Genomic DNA, 21,571 nt, shown 5'->3' with positions numbered 1-21,571 from the left:
TTGTTTAAGTTTAGCACTTTAACATTATTTTCTCTAAAGTTCATGACGTTTATTTATGTATAAATAAATAAATAAACGAGCGATAATTGCGGACTAATATACATCATACATACATACACACATTACATAGAGGTCAACCTGAGAACCTACTTTTTCATGTCGGTTTAAAATAGTAAGAACGGATCAATTTAAAATCATTTTTTTTCGTTGTTGCAGACATTTTGAAACATATAAAGTATTTTTTTTTAATTTGTCGTAGTAAGCAAATAATAAGTAATAAGCAAACAAAATGGCGTTGATTGACGTGCGCGTGACCTTTGAAATGCTTGACCGTGATTGGTCGGTCGATGGATATTGGACAAACAAGACTGGAGATGGATATTTGGATGAGTTTATTTGAGCAAAATATGGAGTTAGACTACTCAAGCACTTAAAACAGTTTTTATATGGGAGATTGGATATTTTATTTTTGGTGAAAAAGCAAGTTACATGCAAGCAAAATAAAAAATATTTATATTGTAAAGTGCGTAATCTGGGTTACTATTAGTTTTAAATAAAAAGTATATTTTGGTAAAATTGGTCGATTGGCCATTCAAGCACGTGGGATAGCCATGCTTCGGCACGAATGGGCCGGCTCTACCGGAGAAATACCACGTTCTCACAGAAAACCGGCGTGAAACAGCGCTTGCGCTGTGTTTCGCCGAGTGAGTGAGTTTACCGGAGGCCCAATTCCCTTCCCTATCCTCCCCTTTTCTCTTCCCTTTCCATCCCTACCCTCCCCTATTATCCTATTCCCTCTTAAAAGGCCGGCAACGCACCTGCAGCTCTTCTGATGATGCGAGTGTCCATGAGCGACGGAAATTGCTTTCCATTGACGTGGCCTGATGACTTATCACGTGACCCGTTTGCTCGTTTGCCCCCTTATTTCATAAAAAAAAAGCACTAGGGCGGCGAGTTGTAGATCACTAGTATTAGTTCCAAATACTCCCACTACTGCTATCAGCGCCAATATGGCGACATGATGGTGACATTCAAACGTCATTTTTACGTCAAATTTAGTTCCTAGCCCTAATAATGGGGGAGCTGATTCCGCTTCAAATAGGCACAAAAAATAGCTGTCATTTCAAAGGGTATCATCAGTCTAGCGTACTTGTATAATGGAGGTCAGTGTGTGTATGTATAATGTACTAGCTGTTGCCCGCGACTTCGTCCGCGTTAGAATAGTAGATCACATCCCTAATAATTATTTATTGTACAAAATTATTCAATATACAGAATTGACTTTCCTAAGATTTTATTATATACAGGGTGTAATAAAAACAAGTGATAATACTTTAGGGTGTGTACGTGTTCCCTGTAGAGATTTCACTGTGAAAGTAGAAGCGCTGAAAGACCAAATTTTTTTTTCACTTTTGTATGGGCAAGGGCCCGAGCGTCACGAGTTTCCCCATACAAAAGTGAAAAAAATTTTTGGTCTTTCAGCACTGCTACTTTCACAGTGAACTCTCTACAGGGAACACGTACACACCCTAAATTATTATCACTTGTTTTTGTTACACCCTATATAGATGTTCCGCGCGGCTTCGCTTGCGTAATTTAGGAATTTCACGCAACAGTATATTTTGCAGCAAAAAATAGCCTATGTCCCTTCACGTGGTCTATTCTTCATGTTTGCCAAATAACACAAAAATTGCTCCAGTAGTTCATAATATAATAAGCAATTCCATATAATTTCCCCCGTTCTTTCCACATTTTCATCTATTTCTTCGTTCCTATTAGTTTTAGCGTAATAAAATATAGCCTATAGCCTACCTCGACATAGTGATTGCAAGTTTTCCTTCAAACCTACAAAATAAATTTCGAATCGCATGAACAAATCTATGTATAAAGATGAAGAAATGGAAGAAGACGATGCGAATGTTTAATCTTATAAAAAATGCAATATATTATATGTGTTTTTTTACTTTTCTTACTTTAAAACAAAAGTAAAAAAAGATGGCAGTATTTGGGCATTTTTTACTTGATTTTTACATTTTTTGACCAAAGTTTGGCAGGATCTGTAATTTAAATATGGTCACCCTGTTTCCAGCCGTACGTAGTACATATTAATTCCATGAGCAGAAGAACAGTTTGGCGATTCACCAAGGAGCCATATTTTAAAAGAAGAAGTAGGTTTTTTTGGAAGAATGTGAAAGAGTGATGTTGTGTTTTTATTTATTTTCCTAAAATTGTGTTATCTGGATATTAACCATTAAATATTCGTTATCGTGCACAAGTGTGGGAAAGTTATGTAATAACCAGAAACGTGCTCTTTTGTGTTCCCTCCAAAACTCCATCAAAAGTTTCAGTAAAGCGTCCTACCACTTTACTGAATCGACCGACTTGACTTCTTGACTGTATTGACTTTATACTTAGACTTTGACTAGACTTTAGACCTGACTGACCTGACGTTAATATAGAAAAAATTGTATAAAGAATATTGTTTTCCCGCCATAATATTATACTCGACACTGGCGGCTGGCCATGGTTATTGCCGAAGTGCCATTATATGAAAAAAAAAAAGAAGAAGTAGAAGAACTGCAAAAAATAAAAATACCATTGATACCATAGACTTACCTATTAATTTAAACCATAGACATAATATATACTTTTAAACTGATTGATACCATAAAGTTAATACACCTAGCGGAATAGAGAAACAAAGGCCTGAACAAAAGAGATGTCACTATTAGTAACTTCTACAAATTTATACTAGTAATCTGTGTTAGTAACACTGCGTGGTAAAAAGAGACATGTGATACATGACAGCAGCACTCTTTTTTTGACGTCCAGTCGGCACGTGCCGCACGTTGACAATTTAATCTCATAGAATTCATGTTCAATCATGCTTGTGTAAGTGTATACGTACACATATTTTTCACACAGATGAAAACCAATTTTGGGTACGTTTGACAGCTCGAGATTGTTGCTCTATTCCGCTAGGTATATTAACTTTATGATTGATACCGTAGGTAATCGTAATTCTGAAGCAAATATACAGTGTGTAACAAAAATAAGTGATAATACTTACTTTAGGGTGTGTACGTGTTCCTTGTAGAGAGTTCACTGTGAAAGTAGCAGCGCTGAAAGACGAAAAAATTTTTTCACTTTTGTATGGGCAAGGGCCCGAGCGTCACGAGTTTTCCCATACAAAAGTAAAAAAAAGTTTGGTCTTTCAGCGCTGAGACTTTCACAATGAATTCTCTACAAGGAACACGTACACACCGTAAAGTATTATCACTTATTTTTGTTACACCCTGTATACTAGTAATGTGTTCTGAAGATATTTTTATGAACGCATCTATAAAGTTTTGGTGGTAAATATAAATCTTGACTGATTTATATTTTATACTTTATAAAACTATAATCTACGAATACAATGAACGTAAATATTCCTACGCTTATAAAACATATTCTAAACGGTACATTTTGTCAGGAGGTATGTCGAATCTGCCTTTTGCCTTTAGAAGACTTATACGAAGATGTATTCACGAAGATATGCAAAGAAAAGGAGGAATATTGTGTAGCGGATATTCTAGAAGAAGTTTGTCGTATAAAGGTTTGCTTTTTACCATATTATTTTCCCATATTATGCATTCCATCATAGGTCGCGCATACCATTAACTTTGCTCGGTAAGAATGGTGGAGTTCTAAGTTTGCTTAGGTTTATCGATAGATCAGTGATAACTTTCTGTAAATCCCTTTCAGATGGTAGCCTGTTCTATCAGCTACCTTCCAGCAATTAAATTCTTGCGCGACCTATACTTTACTCTTGAGTAACACATAATAAGTATATAAAAGTTGGAAATTATTCTGCTTTATATGTTATAAAGTGATTTTAAACATACCATAGCCCAGACTTTAATAAATATCTATCTTGTTAAACTTACTTTTGTCATTTTATTTTCAGCTTGATCCATCAGAGGAATTTAAAGTTTGTTCGAAATGTTTCATTGCGGCTAGTGAGACGTACAAATTTTACCTACAGACAACACAAAATCAGGAGATCCTAAACTATTACGTTGACAAACTCAACTCACAAGCAGATATTACGATTCCTGAAAATTTTAAGATGGAAAACATATGTTTTTCTCTCCCCATTTTCATTCCGCAAACTATGATATTTAACATTGAATACTATGATACACTGAAGCATCCATTTAAAAAAATATCTGACTCAAAGTCGAAAAAAGAGAAGAAGAATCAAATAAATAAAGAGAAGAAAGCAAAAAAAGTGCTTATTAAACCAAAGTTGAAACGTAATAGAGGACCAATGGCATATAAGTCTTGCAGTAGATGTCCTGTAAGTTATAGGTTTGTCAGAAAGCTCCAGGAACACATGAAGTCAGATCACGGAGTCACATTGCACATCTGTCAGGTATATTACGTTCTATAATTATACATTAGCTCGATACTAATTAAAATTGCTCAGAATATAGTTATGCATATAGTTATACACTAGCTATTTGACCGAGCTTTGCTCGGTATTCAACAAAACACGAATAAAATGACATTTTCTATAAATGATCCCTAGCTAGATCGATTTATCGCCCCCGAAACCGCCTATATATACTATATTTCATGAAAATCGTTGGAGCCGGTTCAGAACATATTCTAAACTTCCAAGAGATTCCAATTATATATATACAAGAATTGCTCGTTTAAAGATATAAGATAAGATATATAAGTATACAAGTAAGCCTTATAAAGTTATTTTTTTGTTAAAATTTTCATGAGTAAGACAGATAAAAGGTAGAAAATAAAATCTGACTTCAGAGAGTGTCTTCTCTTTTTTATGAAAAATGAAGATAGACAAACCATATAATACTTTGCAGTTTGCACACCAATTGTGTTGCACATCAAAATTGGTTTAAGGTGTTAAGAATGAGGAGGCAACATACAGGCAGCCAGACTCTCAGGTACTCATCAGGCAGACTAACGTGAATTAAATACATATAATTCTTTTTGTTTAGGTATGCCAAGCTCTCATAGAGGATGAAAATGAGTATCACACTCATCTATCCACCCATACGGATATACACAAATGCGAACACTGCAATATGGTGTTCAAGAAACGGAGCACGATCATCAAACATCTGAAATGCCACGAGAATGCTCAAACACACATCTGTGATGTGTGCGGAGTTGTGTTTGCTACTGAAAATGATTTAGATGAACACATGGACAAGCACAATCACAAATATACATGTTACTACTGCGGTAAAAGATATAGGATACAGTTGAGTTTTGAAATGCACATCAGGAAACATGAAATGCATTTACAGGGTGAATTACAGTAAGTATTTATTAAAGTATCACAAAGTAGATGTTGCCCATAATTTTGATAAATCAATTAATTTTTATCAGATAATAGCTATTGTATGACTTTCGTTACAAACGATTTAGCTGCTATATACATGAAGACAGACAGTTTCGCATTTAGGTTAATATTAGTATGTATTAGTATGGAATATAAAGTAAATATTAGCTGCAAGTTCGTTTATTTTATTTATTTCAAGACTCAAAGTACCAAATTTCGTCTAAATCAGTTTAATGGTTTAACCAAGGAGAGGTTACAGACAGACGGGCAGACTATTCGCATTTATAATATTCCCAAAAATGTAACTATCTATACACCTTTCAACTATCATTCCAGAAATGCCCAAAAGGTAATCAAGTCGAAACACACATGCAAGGAGTGCGGTAAAAATTTTGTCGATGAGCGCTCCCTACTGTGGCACGGTAGACTTCACGCTGGGGAGAAACCATACAAGTGTCAAGTTTGTGGACGTGGTTTTGTGTCTGTGAACCGACGGAACCAGCATGCGTTGTGCTCGCATACAGCGCCCACGAGACAGTGCCCATTGTGTCCTGCGCTGTTCCATCTACGGTCTATGGTCAATACGCATATTAAAAGGGTGAGTAAATAATGGCAACACTAAATATAATCCATCAAGGTGTGCCCATCTTAGCCACATAGAACTGTGCTAATGCTATAGTCTGTTTATGGAGCATCGATCTTCTTTCAATCTAACTCCATACCACCTAATCGTTGAATGAAAAGTTAAAAGACAGATAATTAGGGAGATCGATGTGTGATCGAACACAAAAAGTGTGCCCTGTTCCGCGCACATACAAACGGCATGGCGCGGCTATGCAGACTGTATGTGCGCCGCGCGCCGCAGACTCGATCACACAAAAAGTGTGCCGTCTGCGATCTCCCTAATACACTCGAATTTATAAATTAAATACTATTGCCATCTAGCGCTAACAAAAACGACTAAAAGCAAGCTATTGAAGTTATTTTTTATAAAATTTCAGGTACACCTACGGACGAATAAGCGGCGTAACCGACATTGCAAAAAGAGGGATGTGTTTTGGAAGACCGAGACAGTGCCGCTACAAGAACTCAGTGTGTCCGTACAAAATGAAGTGTTGAAACTTAAGACTGCAAATCATTAGTTTTATATAAAGAGGGCGACTAACCCAAAAAACCAAACATCGTCCTTCTCTCTTCACACTCACGCCCGTCTTTCATATGCCAGGTGAAAAAGGACGACGCGGATTCATCGCCAAATTAGTTTTTTGTCAATAAACTTAAGACTGCAAATCACTGGTTTTATATTAAGAGGGCGACTAACCCAAAAAACCAAACATCGTCCTTCTCTCTTCACACTCACGCCCGTCTTTTATATGCCAGGTGAAAAAGGACGACGCGGATTCATCGCCAAATTAGTTTTTTCTCAATAACTCGATAAATATACAATATTTTAAAAATCCGCTAAGTCGGTTTCTCAATGATAGAATTTTATACAATGTGTTAAAATATTAACTTAGTTCAATACATGGTTATGGCAATAAATGAAAAATTCGTGAAAATTAGATGAATGTTTGTGATTTTTTTCTATAGAGAAAATTTTAAGATATCGTGTTTTTGCTCAGATCGAATTCTTGGAAATAATATAATGTTGTAGATCTAATTTTAGAAAATGAAACAATTCGGGGCTTATTTTCAAGTATAAAAATGAATTATAAAATCGTAAATTTTGGGTTAGTCGCCCCCTTAATACGAAAGTGTGTCTGTCTGTCTGTTACCTCTTCACGCCCAAACAGCTGATCCGATTTTGGTGAAATTGTTATGGAGATACTTCGAATCTCGGGGAAGGACATAGGATACTTTTATCTCGCAAAAATGTACGGTTCCTCCTGGAAAACGAATTTTGGCGCAACGGAGTTGCGGGCGTCATCTAGTAAATCAAATAAAGTAATACTTTTATTTGCCTTGTGTACCAAATTTTTTTTTATTGTTATATGATAGGTCTACCAGAATCTGATGGCAAAAAGCGAATAAATAAATTGACTCTAGCAATACTGGAGTAATAGGAATAAAACATTTTCATCCTTTTTTATTCCTTTAGCGGCTTATTTTGTGTGTGAAACCAACGATATCAAAATACTTAGATACGTCATACGACGTATGCCGTCAAAACTGTAGCGATGTTTTTGCATGCAAAATGTGTATCGAGAAAATATTGTCGTCCTTTTTTGTCTTACAGTAATAGCATATACTACTTTCTCTTTCGCTCATTTTACGCTTCGCTTTAATTTTTCTCTTAAAATGGAAGACTATAATTTAAATATTTAATGCACAATACTTTATTTCACTTTACTTATGCACTAAAATACAGGCGTGGCTCACTAATAACTATAATTAGGTATAAAAACAGCAAAGTACACAATCAAGTAATGCAGCTTACGCTCGCGCGTCTCGACTGGCGCGGGGGTGCCGCGCTCGCCGGTGCATTCTAGAACGCTTCACCCCGCGGTGCCCCTTGACCTCGAGCCCCGATGCAACAGATCGGCTCGTTTTGGGGGGCGTCGTTGACAATAATATTACGCGCACATACAAACAATAATAATAACTTAACACACGCGCTACAAATATTAATAAAATCTTAGTAATTACGTGTGAAATATTACACGTTTGGCTTTATTTGTATTCCTCGTTTTGTAACTGCACTGTCGGAAGGCACATGACGGCATTCTAGAGCGAAATGTAGCGAAAAACAACGCGGTAACTAATGAATTAAACACTGTCCGGCTGTTACCGCGTCCTAAGACACACTGTTCTCAGAAGAGTGAGCTCACTCATTTCGAGGGTGACTCATTTTAGCGCTGACGATTGTATGGAATGCCTTTTCTAACGTTCTAATTCTATGTGTGAAACATGCAAATAAAAAATTTATCCAATGATCAAGGATATTTTTTGAAAATCTGCTGTCAAAAATTGCCATCAGATGCTGGTAGACCTATACTTAAATTATTTTTACAAATGAAATATACAGTTTATAATATAATTTTGTATATTCTTTAGTATTTACTATTCAGTCTTCATTTCCTCGCATTGTCTTAATCTTGGTTGTATTTGTTACTGTTGTTGTCATTATCGGAGTATTTGTGGGAATATCTCTGTAATAGAATTAAAAAAAAAACATTAAAACCGATCTATACATTCGGTGACCACCATGATAATTGAAACCAGGACAGCTCTGCAGGAGTTATAGTGCCCAAATGTTTGCGCAATACACAATAGTGTTTTTGCTTTCCTAACCTAGTTAGATGACCGACATGCCTGGCGAGAGATCAGGCGCTTATCTTTTTACATGTTCATCCGAAAAATGGATCACCTTGTCAGTCAATCAGGTTCCTTTTGGCTATAATACTACCAAGCTTGTCACAAAACATTAACGGCACTATAAAAATACATATGCAAAGTTCCACTTCTTTTTTATAAAATTAAGGGGCAATCGAGCAAGCGGGTCACCTAATCCAAAGCAATACCGTTTCCCATGAACGATCGCAACATCAGAAAAGCGGCATTGAATACGCTCTTGAAGGTACAGGTCGTATTGGTCCGGAAATACTGCTGGCGACAGTTCGTTCCAGAGTTTTACAGTGCGCGGCAGAAAGTTTTGTAAATTATATTATTTACTTGCTGCTACTGCAGCATCACCTGGATTCTATAAGAACCGAGCTTCGTATGAACTCAAAGTGCAGGAGGTTTCATGTTTGGGCTCATATTAACGGCCTCATCGAAAAGGACATTGATAGATGTTAATTAGAGAATATGATTCTGTTGATAGGAATGAATATTCTGCGCTGCTATAACCAACACAAGTTTAAAAATTATGAAATAAAATTAAATTAAGAAATTAAAAAAAAAACCCCTGCCAAACAACTTTAAAAAGTAATCTCTGTTTTTGCCCTACTAGAGATAATTTGTAGTTAATTATTGTACTTAATTGGGGTAACCCGTTTTAATTAACTTTAATAAATAAATTAAATTAATTAAATAGCTCACAATTGACAAAATATATGTCTCTAATGTCTAATGTGAGCTATTCCTATCTCTAGTAGGGCCAAACCAGAGATAGATCAAATATTGGGAACCGCCGTTAGCGGTCCCCCGACACACGTAAAATATTACTTTACACAAGTTAGGAATTATTTGAACTTGAAGGCAGTAAAATATATTATTTCGTTACTTTTTAAAGTTGTTTGGCGGGGTTTTTTTTTAATTTTATTCTTAGATTGATTTGAAGGGGATGACACTACGATGTTGCCACTTTTTAATTTCTTCACTTCCTTGACAGACTATATACTTAGTTTATATGGTGAAGAAGTGCATCGAGCTAATATTTTTTGAAATTATGCTTTTATCATTTCTTATCTTAATACTTAAATAAAACATTTTAACATTATATTAACAATTTTTTTACCATTAGTAGTTAAGTAGGTAATTAATAGTTTTTCATCGTGTAATTGTTTTGTGTGTGTGTTTATTAGTTTTAGTTTATTATGCACATTATGCATCCACTCGTTTTTAAGTTATCTTTATATCAATGTTCTAGTCGTAAGATTTTGCCTGGAAGATATCGCTACTTAGCGATAAGGCCGCCAGAATTGTGTTGTCCTTTTCAGATTTTAGTGTTTTCTTGTATTATTTTGTGGAATGCAATAAAGTATATTATTATTATTACACACACTACAATGTGCACACTACGATATTTTGAATGACAAGCCTATACACACACGAATTACTCGTTTTAACCCCCGACAAAAAAAGGGGTGTTATAAGTTTGACGTGTCTGTCTGTCGGTCTGTCTGTCTGTCTGTCTGTCTGTGGCATCGTAGCATCCAAACGGGTGGACCGATTTTGATCTAGTTTTTTTTGTTTGAAAGCTGACTTCATTGAGAGTGTTCTTAGCTATTCTTCATCATGATCAGCCTGCTCCGTGCTGAATCGCGGTTCATCTGGTTCATGAAAGGCCGATTAGCAACTTGCAATCGTTTGGTGGGCTTTATTGCATTCTAGTTCGTGACTTTTTGTTTTTGTTTCGTGACGTGTTCGTGACGCGTGATTAATGGAAAGTTGACCTGGTGCTGCAGCATCACCTGGTAATCAATAGGATACCCAACTCCTCACCAACTTAGAGCAATGGTTACGTGTTTGGGCTCATTTTAATTGCGACAACTAGTAAGACTAGTAGATAACCAATAAATTTTTGCATGCTGCTGCTGCAGCATCACCTGGATTCTACAGGAACCGAGCTCTATATGAACCCAAAGTGGAGGTTTCATGTTTGGACTCATGTTGACGGACTCATCCAAAAGGATATTCCTAGATGGTATTCATTGGGATATAATATGATCCTGTTGATAGGAATTATTATAACCAACACAAGTTTAAAAAGCATGAAATAAAATTAAATTAAGAAATTTAAAAAAACCTCCGCCAAACAACTTTAAAAAGTAATGAAATAATATATTTTACTGACTTTAAGTTTAAATAATTCCTAAGCGTAAAGTGATATTTTTGTCCATAATTGTTGTCAAGGTGTGTCGGGGGACCGCTAATGTAGATGTTTGATTTCACATAACATTATAGTTTAAGGGTCAGTTTTCAGCGAACCAAATCGAGACAATCAGTGACATGGAGATACAAAATGCAAAAAACACTGTTGGCGGTCCCCCGACACACCGTGACAACAATTATGGACTAAAATATCACTTTACACTTAGGAATTATTTAAACTTAAAGTCAGTAAAATATATTATTTCATTACTTTTTAAAGTTGTTTGGCGGGGGTTTTTTTAAATTTCTTAATTTAATTTTATTAAATATATTTTTGGTTGAAGTCTGTTGCCATGTCGCAGGAAATATGTCTTAATTAAAAATAATGAAGTCATTATTTTGACGATAGAATATCAATAGAAAAGCGTTGTTTGAAACATGTTTGAAACTTATAATCATAGAGAAAAATAAATTTTATACGTGGGAGAGCCATGCTTCGGCACGAATGGGTCGGCTCGACCGGAGAAATACCACGTTCTCACAGAAAACCGGCATGAAACAGCGCTAGCGCTGTGTTTCGTCGAGTGAGTGAGTTTACCGGAGGCCCAATCCCCTACCCTATTCCCTTCCCTACCCTCACCTATTACCCTATTCCCTCTTAAAAGGCCGGCAACGCACCTGCAGCTCTTCTGATGCTGCGAGTGTCTATGGGTGACGGAAGTTGCTTTCCATCAGGTGACCCGTTTGCTCGTTTGCCCCCTTATTTCATAAAAAAAATATATATATACATTATTTTATTTGAGGTCGAATTTCGACCATTGAGCGATCTAGTATTGATAAAATGAAGTCACAAAATTTAACAATTAGTAAAGCTCGGTCCGACGATTTCAAATCAGAAAGTTGTTAACAAAGATTGTTGAATATACTTAAAGCCGTGAAAAATTCTTAATGGAAAATTAAACAGCGGCTGCATTCCTTATCGGAATTGTTAAGACATTCAATATGGCGAAAATTTAAGAACAACAATTTTAAAAGCTAGTATTAAAATTGTTGTTCTTAAATTTTCAAGTTTTTATGAAAGTTGCGAGGCGTATCTAGTTAAGATTTTTTTTTTATGAAAGAAGGGGGCAAACGAGCAAACGGGTCACCTGATGGAAAGCAACTTCCGTCGCCCATGGACACTCGCAGCATCAGAAGAGCTGCAGGTGCGTTGCCGGCCTTTTAAGAGGGAATAGGGTAATAGGGGAGGGTAGGGATGGGAAGGGAAGGGAATAGGGGTGGATAGGGAAGGGAATTGGGCCTCCGGTAAACTCACTCACTCGGCGAAACACAGCGCAAGCGCTGTTTCACGCCGGTTTTCTGTGAGAACGTGGTATTTCTCCGGTCGAGCCGGCCCATTCGTGCCGAAGCATGGCTCTCCCACGTATAAGCATGGCTCTCCCAAGATTTGAAAATTCATATCCATACTGCCATACTTACTAAGTGCTAAATATATTATTAATGTGCAAGTGTGTCTGTCAGCCTGTCTGTCTGTCTATCTGTTACCTCTTCACGTCCAAACTACTGTACCGATTTTGCTGAATTTCGGTATAGAGATACTTTGAGTCCCGGGAAAGGATTCACGCGGTTCTCGCGCAATTAACGAGTTTTAGCACAAATTATTGATAAGTGATAAGTGAGAAAGTATGTATATTGATATTCTATTGTGTCTCGTTCACCGGTGAGCGTATTAGTCCATTGAAATGTTACAATTTTAGGACCGAATAAATTATGTTCTTACAAAATGTTTGTAAGACGTATAGTTACCGAGATATCGAGCAAAATAGTGTTGTGACCTCAGAACAGGAAAATAAGGAGAAGTGTTAAGTACCCCGTACACGGTAATTCAGCATGACCATTCATTTACGTGAATTACATGCTGCATGATGAACGCTCATTTTTCATCATGCAGCATGATAATTCAGGAGGATAATTCAAGAGTATAATAATGTTATTTACTAAACTAAAAAATACGTGGGAGAGCCATGCTTCGGCACGAATGGGCCGGCTCGACCGGAGAAATACCACGTTCTCACAGAAAACCGGCATGAAACAGCGCTTGCGCTGTGTTTCGCCGAGTGAGTGAGTTTATCGGAGGCCCAATCCCTTACCCTATTCCCTTCCCTTCCCATCCCTACCCTCCCCTCAGGGGCGTCTTTCCCATAGGTGCAACGTGTGCGGTGCACACGGGCGCCGCGGTCCTAGGGGCACCGAGCGCCGCTCGCACTTGGCCCACGCTTTATTGACCAACGTAAAAAGAACTCCAGTTTGCAAACATTTTTGGGTAATTTTTTTTTAAAGAAGGCAGGTCTCTGTAGCCCTGACGTCACTGCGACCCATGAGGATCTATTGTGACTCCTTCGCACTAGAGTATCATCCCCAACCCAATACTGCTCATAAATTGAACGATATGGTTGGGGTTGGTGCCACGAATTTCCTCTGTGGACGAGTATTCGTGGCGACCAAGGTGCCTGTTCCTGCTCTGTAGTAGAGCAGGGCAGTCGAGGAGAAGGTGAATAGGTGTTTCATCCTCCTCTTCACAGAATCTGCAAGTCCTAAACAGAATGGGTATTTGTAGCATAATTTTTGTGTAATATCCGAAGCTCTTCTTATATTTGTAGAATTACAGCCAAGCAAGGCGCGCCATTAGCGGCTCGGCTTTTGCAATATAAATATTATAATCTTTATTTTTCAACGTGAAATGAACCTTAAATGTGAAAAGCACAGTGTTCTAATTTAGAAAACAAACTGTGCCATGCCAAGTTAGAGCTCTTCAATGAAATCGAATAATGAAATCGAATTAATACCGATGTTGTGATGATGTGATGTTTAATAAGTATGTAACATGAAATTTAAAGTAAAATTGAAGTACTTAAGCGATATAAAATTTATGTTTTGGGGTTAAGCTTGTTAGGGTCAGTCAAGACATCATGGTCAAAACCGAAAAAAACTTCAATCTACAAACAAATAACAATAGAGTTTGTTATCTATTTATATTGGAGAAATTTGACAGTACCTATACTAACTTGATGTGCTGTTATAGTTCGTCTGGTGGAACGAAGGAAGCCACCGCTTAGAGTCCTCACCCTCAAACGGCCGGACATTTACTTTGTACCCATTTCATTTTGACCGCGCGCGCGCTTCTTAGGGGGCGCTAGGGTAATGTTTGCACACGGGCGCCACATGGTCTAGAGACGGCCCTGCGGCTCCCCTATTACCCTATTCGCTCTTAAAAGGCCAGCAACGCACCTGCAGCTCTTCTGATGCTGCGAGTGTCCATGGGCGACGGAAGTTTCTTTCCATCAGGTGACCCGTTTGCTCGTTTGCCCCCTTATTTCATTAAAAAAATATACAAAATTTTAATTGTTCTCAATAGTTTATAATTTATATTATAAACTATTAAAAACTAATTATTATAATTTATGTTATAAACTATTAAAAATAATAATTAAAATTTAGTGCTGGTGTCTGTACACGGGTGGCGGAGCTTTTGTCATAAAAAACACACTCGTGTTAATAACAAGTTAATTAAAACTAGCAACCTGCCCCGGCGTCGCACGGGTAGGTATAAAATATATAGCCACTAAAAAACTGATTAAAATCGATAGCCTATGATCCTTCACGTGGGCTACTTCTTATCTGTGCCAAATAACATAAAAATTGTCGCAGTAGTTCGCGAGATAAGCCCTTTCAAATTATTTCCTCCGTTTTTTCCGCATTCTTCTATTAGTCTTAGCGTGATAAAATATAGCCTATAGACTTCCTCAATAAATGGACTATCTAACATTGAAAGAATTTTTCAAATCGGACCAGTAGTTCCTGAGATTAGCGCGTTCAAGTTAGCCCTTTCAAATAATTTTCCACATTTTCATCTATTTCTTCGCTCCTATTAGTCTTAGCGTGATAAAATATAGCCTATAGCCTTCCTCGATAAATGGGCTATCTAACACTGAGAAAATCATCAAAATCCGTTGCGTAGTTTTAAAGATTAAAGGGAACAAAGGGACATGAGGGAAAAAAAGCGACTTTGTTTTATAATAAGTACTAGCTGTCCCGGCAAATGTTGTTTTGCCTGTTTACCCAGTTTTCCTGCTTTTCTCTTGAGGTCTTTCTGATTTTTTTTTTGTTTTATAAACCTCACGGAGCCCGAGACCTTTCCAACGAATGCAAAATCGTGGAAATCGGTTCGTGCGTTCTGGAGTTATAGCGTCAGGAAGGAAACCCCGACTTATTTTTATATATTAGCTGTGATATTAGATAGATACAGATATGTATTGAAAGAAGTTACATATTAAAACACTATATTGAACAATAAAACTAACGTAAAAAAACGTAACGTAAATTAATAAACTAATAAAATGAAATAAAAGAAATGCGAAAACAAGTTACCGCGTGGAGCTCCGGACAACCGGGCTTAGATAGGTATTATTTCTTATGTAAGTAATAAAAACCTGTATAGGGGAACTGAAGGCAAAATTGTATATTTAAGGCAAAACTCGTCTTACATCAACAAATATAGCTTTACTATTAAATTTTTTATAGAATATCTTTATTATTAATCACTCTCACACAGGCCATTTTGCCTGCGTGTGAAGGTAAAATGGACCACGGTAAAGGGCAAAATGGTCCCAATGCATATGTCATTTGGGGAATAACTTTTAGAAATAAATGTTGTGTACAACTAAACTACAATGTGCCTAGAGGAGACAAATCATGCACTGCACCCGTCTTTTTTGTTTTTAGGTTCTCATGAATAAATGTCACATTTTGAAGTTAACCGTTTTACCCAATGATATTCTATGTTACTAACGTAACTAGATTGGAAGTTTACGGTAGCAACGCGTTGCCACTTCGAAGATGCCTGCAGGCATATCTCACATACATAATGACATAACGAATATATGACTTGACATTGTCTTTTGAACAAAAAAGTGGTTACGCATTTCTGAGAATCTTTTGTAAGACATTGCTACTCTAGTATTTTAGAAACTCATTGGTTTTACCCCTTTCATTCTTTACATACTATATTAAAGTTAAAATCATGCAGAACACTGTGTCATATCATTAAATAGAAAATATTAATTACAACAAAAGTGCGGACTGGTCAAAAATTGTGTTTTTTACATCAAAATGTGAAAAAAATATTTAACCGCAATAAAAATCCGCTGCTCCGTATGACAGTTTCGCCGGCAATGACCGAGAACGGGAAGGGTCCGAGTAAATAGTATCGTTACCTAACAAATAGATGGCCCTAGTAGGTTTCAAGTAATTTGACCGTTCCGTTTTGCCTGCATGGTCCGTTTTGCATGCAGTTCCCCTACACTCAAAAATAGACGTCGCTTCACCGCACTGCTCAATGCCAGAGAGGGGGAGAGAAACAAGCACTACCGCACGGCTTACAACTATTTAGCATTTTTGCTATAGTTGTTAAAGTAACTAGTATAACATGTAAACTGGACCTTCGTTCCATCCGGGTGTCCCTTGACACCTCTTAAGTTTTTTATGATGATAATCTTATTCATTGCACCTTGAATAAATTATTGTACAAATATTTCCGGTTTCTCACACCGGTTTCATTGAGACCATCCCACAGGAGTAATTTTATAGTGCTCAAATGTGTGCACAGTACACAAGAGTAGGTATACTCTCTATTCCTTTCACTCTCCTAGCCCAGTGGGCCGAAAGAACGACACGACTGGCGAAAGATCAGGCGCAGGGCCGACTTTTTACATGCCCATCCGACGCATGGATCATTACTTGTCAGACGATTAGGTGATCAGCCTGCATTGTCCTAACCAATCTTGGAAATAAAATATTGTTTCCAACGCGAGAATCAAACCCACGACCACGCTAAACCACTGAACCACGGAGATCACGATATGTTCTTGTAAATACTTACCGACGTTTTTTGTATAAATTAAATTGAAAAAGTTATTTCATCATCATCATCATCATATCAGCCTATATTCGTCCAAAAGTTATTTATTAGCAATAAAATATTATATTATGGAAAAATATATTATTTGATTTATTAATTTTGCGCACATTAACAGTTTGTATGCCCTGTTCAAAGAAACGCATAATTTTTTTAAGTGTCCGGGAGCACCACCCTGGAACTGAGTTGTCCCATGGGCATACCGATGACATGCCGATCGCGCGATCCGCTGCATTATTGCATGACGAAAAATTAAACCACTTGTAAATCAATGTACAGCACGTAGTTTGCATGTCATTCGCGTCATTCACTACAATAAACGATCATGCGTGAATTACAGCACGTAACTCATGTCATGCTGAAAAATTAAAGAAGTTGTCATTCAATGTACAGCACGTTGTACAGCACGTAGTTTGCATGTAATTCGCATCATTCAGTGCAATACACGATAATTCGTGCATTACAGCACGTAATGCATGTAATGCAGAATTACCGTTTAGCGAGCGCATTATGTAGCGCCGTTTATATGGAAACTTAAGTACCCCGTACACGGTAATTCAGCATGACCATTCATTTACGTGAATTACATGCTGCATGATGAACGCTCATTTTTCATCATGCAGCATGATAATTCAAGAGTATAATAATGTTATTTACTAAACTAAAAAATACGTGGGAGAGCCATCCTTCGGCACGAATGGGCCGGCTCGACCGGAGAAATACCACGTTCTCACAGAAAACCGGCATGAAACAGCGCTTGCGCTGTGTTTCGCCGAGTGAGTGAGTTTACCGGAGGCCCAATCCCTTACCCTATTCCCTTCCCTTCCCATCCCTACCCTCCCCTCAGGGGCGTCTTTCCCATAGGTGCAACGTGTGCGGTGCGGCGCGGTCCACGCTTCATTGACCAACGTAAAAAGAACTCCAGTTTGCAAACATTTTTGGGTAATTTTTTTTAAAGAAGGCAGGTCTCTGTAGCCCTGACGTCACTGCGACCCATGAGGATCTATTGTGACTCCTTCGCACTAGAGTATCATCCCCAACCCAATACTGCTCATAAATTGAACGATATGGTTGGGGTTGGTGCCACGAATTTCCTCTGTGGACGAATATTCGTGGCGACCAAGGTGCCTGTTCCTGCTCTGTAGTAGAGCAGGGCAGTCGAGGAGAAGGTGAATAGGTGTTTCATCTTCCTCTTCACAGAATCTGCAAGTCCTAAACAGAATGGGTATTTGTAGCATAATTTTTGTGTAATATCCGAAGCTCTTCTTATATTTGTAGAATTACAGCAAAGCAAGGCGCGCTATTAGCGGCTCGGCTTTTGCAATATAAATATTATCATCTTTATTTTTCAACGTGAAATGAACCTTAAATGTGAAAAGCACAGTGTTCTAATTTAGAAAACAAACTGTGCCATGCTGGCTCTTCGGATGTAGAGAAGTTAGAGCTCTTCAATGAAATCGAATTAATACCGATGTTGTGATGATGTGATGTTTAATAAGTATATAACATGAAATTTAAAGTAAATTTGAAGTACTTAAGCGATATAAAATTTATGTTTTGGGGTTAAGCTTGTTAGGGTCAGTCAAGACATCATGGTCAAAACCGAAAAAAACTTCAATCTACAAACAAATAACAATAGAGTTTGTTATCTATTTATATTGGAGAAATTTGACAGTACCTATACTAACTTGATGTGCTGTTATAGTTCGTCTGGTGGAACGAAGGAAGCCACCGCTTAGAGTCCTCACCCTCAAACGGCCGGACAAACTGTACTTTTACTTTGTACCCATTTCATCTTGACCGCGCGCGCGCTTCTTAGGGGGCGCTAGGGTAATGTTTGCACACGGGCGCCACATGGGCTAGAGACGGCCCTGCGGCTCCCCTATTACCCTATTCGCTCTTAAAAGGGCAGCAACGCACCTGCAGCTCTTCTGATGCTGCGAGTGTCCATGGGCGACGGAAGTTTCTTTCCATCAGGTAGCCCGTTTGCTCGTTTGCCCCCTTATTTCATTAAAAAAATATATAAAATTTTAATTGTTCTCAATAGTTTATAATTAATATTATAAACTATTAAAAACCAATTATTATAATTTATGTTATAAACTATTAAAAAAAATAATTAAAATTTAGTGCTGGTGTCTGTACACGGATGGCGCGGCTTTTGTCATAAAAAACACACTCGTGTTAATAACAAGTTAATTAAAGCTAGCGACCCGCCCCGGCGTCGCACGGGTAGGTATAAAATATATAGCCACTAAAAAACTGATTATAATCGATAGCCTATGATCCTTCACGTGGGCTACTTCTTATCTGTGCTAAATAACATAAAAATTGCCGCAGTAGTTCGCGAGATAAGCCCTTTCTAATTATTTCCTCCGTTTTTTCCGCATTCTTCTCTTAGCGTGATAAAATATAGCCTATAGACTTCCTCAATAAATGGACTATCTAACATTGAAAGAATTTTTCAAATCGGACCAGTAGTTCCTGAGATTAGCGCGTTCAAGTTAGCCCTTTCAAATAATTTTCCACATTTTCATCTATTTCTCCGCTCCTATTAGTCTTAGCGTGATAAAATATAGCCTATAGCCTTCCTCGATAAATGGGCTATCTAACACTGAGAAAATCATCAAAATCCGTTGCGTAGTTTTAAAGATTAAAAGGGAACAAAGGGACATGAGGGAAAAAAAGCGACTTTGTTTTATAATAAGTACTAGCTGTCCCGGCAAGTGTTGTTTTGCCTGTTTACCCAGTTTTTCCTGCTTTTCTCTTGAGGTTTTCTGATATTTTTTTTGTTTTATAAACCTCACGGAGCCCGAGACCTTTCCAACGAATGCAAAATCGTGGAAATCGGTTCGTGCGTTCTGGAGTTATAGCGTCAGGAAGGAAACCCCGACTTATTTTTATATATTAGCTGTGATATTAGATAGATACAGATATGTATTGAAAGAAGTTACATATTAAAACACTATATTGAACAATAAAACTAAAACGTAAATTAATAAACTAATAAAATGAAATAAAAGAAATGCGAAAACAAGTTATCGCGTGGAGCTCGGAAAATTATCTCCTTCTCTATTCTATTATTAAATTTCGAAATTCAGAACAAAACAAGAAAAAAAAAACACATACCTATTATATCCGATAAGTATATATTTTTTTAATTTATGTTTAGGCACAGAATATATATTAGTAGTACCAAGTTTAGGTTAAACATTTTAAGAAACATTTCAGTCTAAACTCTAAAGTGCCAAAAATTAAAAAAAAATTAGCTCGAATAAATGTATAATTTCACTAAAATATTTCACACACCTTAATAACGGAAAATAAACAAAAAAAAACTTGAGAGGTGTCAAAGGACACCCGGGCTTAGATAGGTATTATTTCATATGTAAGTAATAAAAACCTGTATAGGGGAACTGAAGGCAAAATTGCATATTTAAGGCAAAACTCGTCTTACATCAACAAATATAGCTTTACTATTAAATTTTTTATAGAATATTTTTATTATTAATCACTCTACAATTCCTATTAATCAAACGGGCCATTTTGCCTGCGTGTGAAGGTAAAATGGACCACGGTAAAGGGCAAAATGGTCCCAATGCATATGTCATTTGGGGAATACCTTTTACAAATAAATGATGTGTACAACTAAACTACAATGTGCCTAGAGGAGACAAATCATGCACTGCACCCGACTTTTTTGTTTTTAGGTTCTCATGAATAAATGTCACATTTTGAAGTTAACCGTAAAACGGTTAACTTCAAAAAAAAAAAACCTTTCATTCTTTACATACTATATTAAAGTTAAAATCATGCAGAACACTGTGTCATATCATTAAATAGAAAATATTAATTACAACAAAAGTGCGGACTGGTCAAAAATTGTGTTTTTTACATCAAAATGTGAAAAAAATATTTAACCGCAATAAAAATCCGCTGCTCCGTATGACAGTTTCGCCGGCAATGACCGAGAACGGGAAGGGCCCGAGTAATTAGTATCGTTACCTAACAAATAGATGGCCCTAGTAGGTTTCAAGTAATTTGACCGTTCCGCTTTGCCTGCATGGTCCGTTTTGCATGCAGTTCCCCTACACTCAAAAATAGACGTCGCTTCACCGCACTGTTCAATGCCAGAGAGGGGGAGAGAAACAAGCACTACCGCACGGCTTACAACTATTTAGCATTTTTGCTATAGTTGTTAAAGTAACTAGTATAACATGTAAACTGGACCTTCGTTCCATCCGGGTGTCCCTTGACACCTCTCAAGTTTTTTATGATGATAATCTTATTCATTGCACCTTGAATAAATTATTGTACAAATATTTCCGGTTTCCCACACCGGTGTCGGTGACGGTGGCCGGTTTCATTGAGACCATCCCACAGGAGTAATTTTATAGTGCTCAAATGTGTGCACAGTACACAAGAGTAGGTATACTCTCTATTCCTTTTACTCTCCTAGCCCAGTGGGCCGAAAGAACGACACGACTGGCGAAAGATCAGGCGCAGGGCCGACTTTTTACATGCCCATCCGACGCATGGATCATTACTTGTCAGACGATTAGGTGATCAGCCTGCATTGTCCTAACCAATCTTGGAAATAAAATATTGTTTCCAACGTGAGAATCAAACCCACGACCACGCTAAACCACTGGACCACGGAGATCACGATACGTTCTTGTAAATACTTACCGACGTTTTTTGTA

General features: G+C 37.3%; 1 protein-coding gene and 1 long non-coding RNA gene across 3 annotated transcripts in view; both read left to right on the top strand.

Annotated features, from left to right (window-relative positions):
* Nucleotides 1-21,336, top strand: part of LOC121737965 — a 380,295-nt gene extending 358,959 nt beyond the window's left edge. The window contains exon 4 of the long non-coding RNA XR_006037207.1: nt 21,298-21,336. This is a non-coding gene — a long non-coding RNA (uncharacterized LOC121737965). The remainder of the gene's footprint in view (nt 1-21,297) is intronic.
* Nucleotides 3,300-6,551, top strand: LOC121737949 (zinc finger protein 525-like). Of its 2 annotated transcripts, XM_042129691.1 has the most exons (6): nt 3,300-3,356; nt 3,476-3,598; nt 3,950-4,417; nt 5,013-5,335; nt 5,696-5,957; nt 6,361-6,551. In XM_042129691.1, exons 3-6 carry the CDS (start codon nt 4,112-4,114, stop codon nt 6,499-6,501), a joined length of 1,032 nt encoding a protein of 343 aa, XP_041985625.1. In that variant the 5' UTR covers nt 3,300-3,356; nt 3,476-3,598; nt 3,950-4,111; the 3' UTR covers nt 6,502-6,551. The 2 variants fall into 2 exon arrangements, with proteins under 2 accessions (XP_041985625.1, XP_041985623.1); XM_042129689.1 differs by lacking the exon at nt 3,300-3,356 and having other exon boundaries at nt 3,374-3,598.
* Nucleotides 21,337-21,571: the final 235 nt, after the last annotated feature.

This window comes from Aricia agestis, chromosome 22, assembly GCF_905147365.1.
Source record: "Aricia agestis chromosome 22, ilAriAges1.1, whole genome shotgun sequence".
NCBI classification, from domain to species: Eukaryota; Metazoa; Arthropoda; class Insecta; order Lepidoptera; family Lycaenidae; genus Aricia; species Aricia agestis.
This window is presented reverse-complemented; position numbering and strand designations above follow the sequence as displayed.

Excerpts from the sequence above, each read along its gene's own strand:
- LOC121737949 (XM_042129689.1), top strand. The coding sequence starts at position 3,419 with ATGAACGTAAATATTCCTACGCTTATAAAACATATTCTAAACGGTACA. Across the intron at positions 5,336-5,695 it reads CATTTACAGGGTGAATTACA|AAATGCCCAAAAGGTAATCA; the intron begins GTAAGTATTTAT and ends CTATCATTCCAG. Across the intron at positions 5,958-6,360 it reads TCAATACGCATATTAAAAGG|GTACACCTACGGACGAATAA; the intron begins GTGAGTAAATAA and ends ATAAAATTTCAG.